Raw genomic sequence first — 8,949 nt, forward strand, 5'->3', positions numbered from 1 at the left:
ATTTCTGATGGCTGTAAAGATGAGACTTCACTAAAAAACATTTCCCGCACTCAGGACAGGAATACGGCTTATCCCCCATGTGAGATCTCTGATGTTTGTAAAGACTAGACTTGTCTGAAAAACATTTCCCACACTCAGGACAGGAATACGGCTTCTCCCCTGTGTGAGATCTCTGATGTACATAAAGATTAGACTTCTGTGTAAAACATTTCCCGCACTCAGGACAGGAAAATGGCTTTTCACCCGTGTGAGATCTCTGATGTCTGGAAAGAATGGACTTGCATGAAAAGCATTTCCAGCACTGAGGACAGGAATACGGCTTCTCCCCCGTGTGAGATCTCTGATGTCTGTAAAGACTGGATTTTTGTGAAAAACATTTCCCACACTCAGGACAGGAATATGGCTTTTCCCCCGTGTGAGATCTCTGATGTGTGTAAAGATTGGGTTTCTGTGAAAAACATTTCCCGCACTCATGACAGGAATATATTTTTTCTCCTGTGTGCAGCCTTTGATGTGTGACAAGATGTGATTTTAATACAAAACATTTCCCGCACTCAGCACAGGAATATGGCTTCTCACCTGTGTGACATCTTTTATGCCTATTAAGATTGGATTTATAACGGAAACATTTCCCGCACTCAGTACAGGAGAACCTCTTCCCTGTTGGAAGGCCGGCCCGGTCCCGCACAGTCCAAGGTTCCTCAGGATACGAGGAATACGATGGTCCATCTACACTGGGTGGTGCCGGATGGACATTGGAGGGAGCCGGGTTTTCTCCTGGACTATACTGTGTGATGTCCTCATCTTCTACTTTCCAGTCTGGAGACAAAGTGAGACAATCCTCGGAGGTTTTCCTCATCTCCCGGCCATGGACTAAAATACAAAGACAAAGAGGATTACTAGACAGGAGCTGATTGGTTCCCCCAAACCAGGACTCCACCCACATCAGGCAGCTTGGTCTCTGAGGAGCTTACAATTCCACCCTCAAGGGAACTAGGAAATGGCTCCTCTGATCTCCTACCAGGTCATTTCTTTATTCATGGACCTTAGTCAGAGAGTGAGGAAACAACCAGAATTGTCTTTTATAGGAGGGACAGTGATGAGGGGATTATAGGACGAGGGTCCCCACCCCCTCTATCACTCATCGCCATCTTCCCAACACAAGAAGTACTGCACTTCCTTATTTACTCCATGATTTAGTCATGAAGAACAGCGGGGCTGAGCCCCACCAGAGGTCAGAGAGTGAGGATGGGGGGAGAACAACCAAGATGAAGACTGGACTGATCCTGAAGACCACCATCATTGGGGTATTGACTCCTCCCTCATTATCACTTTCTGTTTAAGGGTCCAAAGTTGGAGGATGTTATCACATTATTATCACCATGTAAAAGTCTGTGCTCCAATCACATCATCCGATATAAAATGTCCAGCTGGGAGGAAATGGGGGAACAAAAGAGAATCCATATTATGTGTATATATAGCAGTGGGGGAGGGGGGAGAGCAGAAGTCAGGAGTATGTAATGTACAACATAGAGTATATAGTGCAGGGGTCAGGAGTATGTAATGTACAACATAAAGTATATAGTGCAGGGGTCAGGAGTATGTAATGTACAACAAAGAGTATATAGTGCAGGGGTCAGGAGTATGTAATGTACAACAAAGAGTATATAGTGCAGGGGTCAGGACTATGGAATGTACAACATAGAGTATATAGTGCAGGGGTCAGGAGGATGTAATGTACAACATAGAGTATATAGTGCAGGGGTCAGGAGTATGTAATGTACAACATAGAGTATATAGTGCAGGGGTCAGGAGTATGTAATGTACAACATAGAGTATATAGTGCAGGGGTCAGGAGTATGTAATGTACAACAGAGTATATAGTGCAGGGGTCAGGAGTATGTAATGTACAACATAGAGTATATAGTGCAGGGGTCAGGAGTATGTAATGTACAACATAGAGTATATAGTGCAGGGGTCAGGAGTATGTGATGTACAACATAGAGTATATAGTGCAGGGGTCAGGAGTATGTAATGTACAACATGGAGTATATAGTGCAGGGGTCAGGAGTATGTAATGTACAACATAGAGTATATAGTGCAGGGGTCAGGAGTATGTAATGTACAACATAGAGTATATAGTGCAGGGGTCAGGAGTATGTAATGTACAACATAGAGTATATAGTGCAGAGGGCAGGAGGATGTAATGTACAACAGAGTATATAGTGCAGGGGTCAGGAGTATGTAATGTACAACATAGAGTATATAGTGCAGAGGGCAGTAGTATGTAATGTACAACATGGAGTATATAGTGCAGGGGTCAGGAGGATGTAATGTACAACATAGAATATATAGTGCAGGAGTCAGGAGTATGTAATGTACAACACAGAGTATATAGTGCAGAGGGCAGGAGGATGTAATGTACAACACAGAGTATATAGTGCAGGGGTCAGGAGTATGTAATGCACAACATAGAGTATATAGTGCAGAGGTCAGGAGTATGTAATGCACAACATAGAGTATATAGTGCAGGGGTCAGGAGTATGTAATGTACAACATAGAGTATATAGTGCAGGGGTCAGGAGTATGTAATGCACAACATAGAGTATATAGTGCAGGGGTCAGGAGTATGTAATGTACAACACAGAGTATATAGTGCAGGGATCAGGAGTATGTAATGTACAACATAGAGTATATAGTGCAGGGGTCAGGAGTATGTAATGTACAACATAGAGTATATAGTGCAGGGGTCAGGAGTATGTAATGTACAACAGAGTATATAGTGCAGGGGTCAGGAGTATGTAATGTATAACACAGAGTATAAAGCGTAAGGGTGATGATTGTCCATTTGAAGGCCAGGCCTTTTTTGAAGTAAAAATCAGTATTTTTTGCTGTGAAATTACTTAGAAGCATAAAACATATCAAAGACGCCGCTTTAAAAGCCTTTCCAGGTTACCAGTTTGGAGTTACAGAGGAGGTCTGGTGCTGGAATTCTCTCCCTCTGATGATTGTGGCAATACCTCAAGTGTGGGACAATCTCTGTATACGTACCAATGCAGGACTGATGCCTGGCTTTGCCTTTGCACACAAGAACGGTGGGACGGGAACTTTACATTTTGTTTCCTAATTTTTAACCTATTTCTTTAATTTTGAATCACTTAATTGCTGACACTAGGAATGTAAACATCCTTTGTGACAGCAATAGACAGTGACAGGTACTCTTTATGGAGAGATCTGGGGTCTATTAGACCCTGGATGTTTCCTCTGCCCTGGCAAGCATTGGTGAGGTCAGATACTTTCCAAATTTCAAAATGGCGCCATTTACAAGTGAGATAATGTAAGAGTGAGGACTACATAATGTACAATAAAATCATATAATAAAGGGTCAGAACTCATAATATTAGTATTCAGTAATCAGTGGAAGATTAAATGTTTACTGGAGACAAGTTGCAGAGATCCCACACCGCTGCCTCCCATCTCCTGAGACTGCACTCAGTGACTTGGGTCTGAGACACTACAGACATATCCCTCCACCCGGCACAGCCAGCAGATAACAGAGAAGGTCCCCTGGAGGAGTCAGGCACAAGGCAGGAGACCCCAGTCACATGTCCCAGGTGCCTACATTATGCAATGCTTATAGGAAAAATCAACATTTTGCTGCCAGCTGATCCCCAGAACCTCCATAAATCCAGTCTAGAGACATAAATTGTGTCTGCAGCACAGAGAAGGAAGATTATCCGAGAGAAATCCAGGAATACAGGACGGGGAACACAGCTCAGGAAAGTGACCAGGGGATTACAGGCTGATATCACCCAGTCCCCGCCCTACTCTGGACCAATCAGTGAGCAGTATGGGTGGAGGAATGGATTTAGTGTTCATGACCCACCTGTGCTGATCTCTGTAGGAGTGTCCTCCTCTATAAATGTCCCCGTTATTCCATCCTCCTCCATAGACTGCTGATCATCCCTCACATACGCCTCTTCTTCTTCTGCTTTCACCTCAAATTCTATATCGATTGGATCTCCACTCTAAATCAAGGAAATGGGAGAAAATATCATCTGTAAAATATAAGATTTATGATTGTGACATCACACACAAAATCCACACATTGTCTCCACAAGTCCATGTTCTAGATGCTCCATCCCACCACCCAGGCCCAGACTGGGCCAATAAAATTGTCCCAGGCATTTTAGACTGAGCAGCCCAGTGTAATCCTCCGCAGAATGTAGAAAAAGAAAACTTTCCACCCACATATCTCCATCTCTGAGGCACAACACTGCCGGGGGGTGTAGGTGAGGCAGGCACAGGAGGAGAGGGAGGGAGGAGGAGGAACAGAACCAGCTCTCTCTCTCAACTGTCCATGCGGGAAAAGGGGTGGAATGTCATTGATGGCTCTGGGCTGTAAGAGAGAGGCTCTCTCAGCTCAGAGCCCTGCAGCCACTGGGCAGCCACAGTCCAGCCTCCTGGGGCCACTAACAATGGCATCAGAGCAGCAAGGCTACCCTGCCCCCTGGCTCAGTCCCCCATGGCTCCGGGGCTCCAGAGCTCTCTGCCTCACTCCCTCCCCAAACATCACAGGGTACTAAGGAAATGCAGCAGAGTTCCCAGAGTTCTGGCCCTGTCCGGAAGCCCCTGTCCACCAGGAAAATACCCAGTGTGCCCTATGGCCAGTCTGGACCTGACACAAACCTTGTAATGGTGAGGGATGGTGTGACCCCTCTGTGAGGAATCCCGAGAATACAGAGGACAGGGACATCTCTCTGGTAGATTTTTGTAGCTGGATGACTCCACCATGGTGTCCTGGTACAGATCTTTGTGTTTTTCTGGAATCTCTGACTCCTCCATCCCCCCATCCTCATCCTCCTCTTCTTCTATTTCTTCTTTTTCCTCAACTTTAGAATCTCTCAGGTTTCCACTCTGAATATATAATAAAAATGCCATCAATGGTAACAATGCAGATAATGTACAGATCCTAATGATACTATCAGTGATTGTTCCTCATCTACCTGATGATGGTGAGGGATGGTGTGACCTTCCTGTGTGGAATCCCGGGAATACAGAGGACGGGGACATCTCTCTGGTGGGTTCCCATGACTGGATCCATCTGTAGGAAACACACACACTGACTGAATCCATTGTTTCTATGTGTTTATCAGATGATGGGGGATCTAGGTGGATCCTCCGTACTGCTCTCTCCTTTACAATAAAGTCTCCTCTTACCCGGTGATGTGAGGGGCGGCTGATTGTCCATCATGACGTCCTTGTAGAGATCCTTGTGTCCTTCTAAATACTCCCACTCCTCCATGGAGAAATAGACAGTGACACCCTGACACCTTATAGGAACCTGACACACACAATGATACAGTCACCATCCAGACACATCCCTTGTCTGTTACTGGAGAATGTCCCAGAATTCCCGGCACCGCTCACCTCTCCTGTCAGCAGCTCCATCATCTTCTTGGTGACTTCTAGAATCTTCTGCATGTTGTGTCTCTCAGGGTTTAGGGAGTCACATGGAGGCACTGTGATGGTCATATGATCACCTGACTTCAGAGGAGGAAATCTCTGTATTGAGGAACCAATAGGAATATCATGTTAGACTCCCAGAATCCTCCTCACCTCTCCGGTCAGGTCTGTGTATTATTAATAGAGATGAGAGTGATGTCATGTGACCTCCCAGAATCCTCCTCACCTCTCCGGTCAGGTCTGTGTTTTATTAATAGAGATAAGAGTGATGTCATGTGACCTCCCAGAATCCTCCTCACCTCTCCGGTCAGGTCTGTGTTTTATTAATAGAGATGAGAGTGATGTCATGTGACCTCCCAGAATCCTCCTCACCTCTCCGGTCAGGTCTGTGTTTAATAATAGAGATGAGTGATGTCATGTGACCTCCCAGAATCCTCCTCACCTCTCCGGTCAGCAGGTAGATGATCTCCAGGGTGAGGTTTAGTATCTTCTCAGTCATGTGACTCCGGTCCTCCTCCATCCTCATTGGTGCCATCATGTGATCTATACAGGTCTCCTTGTAGACAGATAACTTTGGGAAATGAAAGTAAGAATTACACTCACCGGCCACTTTATTAGGTCCACCTTGCTAGTGCCAATAATATCTCCCCCCCACCATGACACCACCACCAGCCTGAACCGTGGATACAAGGCAGGATGGATCCATGCTTTCATGTTGTTTATGCCAAATTCTGACCCCACCATCTGAATGGCACAGCAACCAATCTGCCCATTCTCCTCTGACATCAACAAGGCATTTTCCTCCACACAACTGCCACTCACTGGATATTTTCTCTTTTTCGGACCATTCTCTGGAAACCCTAGAGATGGTTGTGGGTGAAAATGCCAGGAGATCAGCAGTTTTTGAAATACAAGTATGCCACATTCAAAGTCACTTAAATCCTTGATACCTGATAGGGTGGCCAGTGAGTGTATTTGGATGGTATTGGTCACACAATAGGATGTGGATGTGAGGGGGGAATAGGAGGGTTGCTGGACATCTAACCACCTCAATACCGGACACTTCCACCCCTTCCTGACCAGAACACTTTTCAGATGTCAGTGCTGTCGCAGTTTGGATGACAATTGTGCGGTCATATACAGTACTATTCTAGGCTCTGCCTAGTCTGTGCAAAAAGTGTGTCCCATTCCCAACGTGTCCAATTGCATGAAAATCCATCCAAATTCAATATAAATCCCTCATAAATACTGAATAGAAAAATAAAATCATCAATATTAATAGTTCTTTATATCAGTTGATGTGCTTGTGCCTCTCCAATCACACTGCGCCAACCGACCGTGCGGAATAAAGTGCCTTGTGCTCCTCCAATCACACTGCGCCAACCGACCGTGCGGAATAAAGTGCCTTGTGCTTCTCCTTTCACCAAAGTGCAGATCTCATGCTCCCCCTCCAGTGCTCCCCTCAGTGCTCCCCTCCCGTGCTCCCCCTCAGTGCTACCCTTCCAGTGCTTCCCTTCAGTGTGCACCCTCCAGTGCTCCCCCTCAGTGCCCCCCTCCAGTGCTCCTCTCCAGTACTCTCCCTCAGTGCTCCCCTCCAGTGCCCCCCTCCTCCACCACAGGATGTGGACTCTTACACTGGAATAAGAGTCCTATGTGCTGTGTCATGGTCCTGGTTAGTCTGGAGCTTGTAGTCCTCCTGGATGATTGTGTACAATTCCCCCCCCAATATATCATACAACTGATGGTTCATCTCATGATGTATGCAGGGAGGAGATAACAACAATCACCCACATGGTGTCATTCCATTTATTACAAACTTCCTTTACAGCAAACCATATACACTGACATTTGTATATAATATACAAGCAAAATGTCCGACCGAAAGTGTCCCATCCACATGAGTCTCACCATTCGGGAATTACATCACCGCAGCTGTCACTGACGCATTTCCCCTCCTCTAGGGGGCTGTAAGAGGATTGGCTGCTGGTGGTAGATGGTCTTATTTATACTGTGTGTCTCCATATCTCCGAGCCCACTTCCCCTTCCTGTCCTAACCCGGTGTCACCTCCGTGTCCTCCCGCGGCCTTGCGTGGTCATGCAACACTGAACCCAAATGACATTTGTATCATTTTTTAGACAGATAGAGCTTTCTTTGGGTGGTACAGTATTAATTCATCACTGGGGGGGGGGTCATTTATTGCTACACAAACAAAAAAAGACCAACAATTTTGAAAAATAAAAGCTTTTTTCTTCGTTTGTTTGCAAAAAAAGCAGTTTTTCTCCTTCACTGAACGGCACTGAAAAAGCTGCATTGATGAAGAGGCACTGATATGCTGCACTATTGGGCACTGATATGCTGCACTGATGGGGCTGCACTAATGGGCACCGATATGCTGCACTGATGGGGCTGCACTGATGGGCACTGATATGCTACACTGATGGGGATGCAATGATGGGCACTGATATGCTGCACTGATGGGGATGCAATGATGGGCACTGATATGCTGCACTGATGGGGCTGCACTGGTGGGCACTAATAATCACAGTAAATGTCCCCTGTCACAGGAAAGCCGGTTATCGGTTTCCTTTCCTCAGACAGTGACAGCGCTGAGGACAGGAAATTTCAATAACCAGCTTTTGTTTACATGTGATCAGCTGTGATTGGATACAGCTGATCACATGGTAAACAGACAACATCATTGGATCTTCACCCTGATCAGGGATGTGTTGACTACGAGGGACACAGCTCCCCACCAATCACCATGCTGCGTCCCCCTCCACCTGCACAGCAAGAGTGGGAGGACATCATACAACATCCTTCCAGGAGAGAGGTCCTGTCCGCCATCATTGTACAATAGGCCGGGTGGGAACCAGTTCAGGACTTCTGTCCTCCTGGAAACACATTTAGTTTGGAGTGTTTAGTGTTTGATGCATATTTGAGGTCCCGGGACCCTCTTGTCCATCCAGATCAGAAATCCAATTTTCTCTGTTGGGTTTGTTTGGTCTCTGAACTGGTTTTGATGAGTTTTAGATCTGCAGACAAGGAATGATAAATCTGATCCTTCCTATGACTTGTTTGCTCTGAGGCAGTGCTGTGAGGTCAATGTCGGCTCATCATGAGGTCCAGGAAGGGGAACTTGATGACTTTTGGCTGGAGTTTCCTGTTAATCAGGATAATTGGCAGAACTCCGGCTGCAAGGCTCCAATCTCCAGCAGCCTGCTGACTGACAGGAGTGATGTCACTGTCACTCTCTGCAGTAAGATAAGAGATTGGATGGGATAGCAGGAGGATGGTGCTGGTGGAGTAGAGAGCTGTGGGGGAGGAGTCTGTTCTCTTCCCTCCAATGGCAGCCCAGTGTGAGTAGGAGGACAGTAGGGGGTTCTCTTGGTTGCCAAGTATTTTCTGGAATCCAGGACATTGTACAGAGTGGTGGTGGGTTCCTGGGGCTCTGAATTCCAGCACCGGGCACTGCCAGAGCCTGT

General features: G+C 46.3%; 1 protein-coding gene across 1 annotated transcript; it reads right to left on the reverse strand.

Moving 5' to 3' along the window:
* Window positions 1–3,875: 3,875 nt before the first annotated feature.
* Window positions 3,876–4,941, reverse strand: LOC149460659 (uncharacterized). The gene is made up of 2 exons (XM_089679357.1): window positions 4,690–4,941; window positions 3,876–4,028 (listed from the first exon to the last, which is right to left on the reverse strand). Exons 1-2 carry the CDS (start codon window positions 4,939–4,941, stop codon window positions 3,876–3,878), a joined length of 405 nt encoding a protein of 134 aa, XP_089535483.1.
* Between the last annotated feature and the right edge of the window lie 4,008 nt (window positions 4,942–8,949).

This window comes from Staurois parvus, unplaced genomic scaffold (genome assembly GCF_062004578.1).
Source record: "Staurois parvus isolate SC_StPar_1 unplaced genomic scaffold, SC_StPar_1.0 ptg000222l, whole genome shotgun sequence".
In the NCBI taxonomy this organism is placed as follows: domain Eukaryota; kingdom Metazoa; phylum Chordata; class Amphibia; order Anura; family Ranidae; genus Staurois; species Staurois parvus.

Bases quoted from the DNA above. Each gene is read 5' to 3' on its own strand.
- LOC149460659 (XM_089679357.1), bottom strand. From the start codon at position 4,941: ATGGCATTTTTATTATATATTCAGAGTGGAAACCTGAGAGATTCTAAA. The intron at 4,029-4,689 runs GTTTGTGTCAGG...TCCTTGATTTAG, and splicing joins CCATCCCTCACCATTACAAG to AGTGGAGATCCAATCGATAT.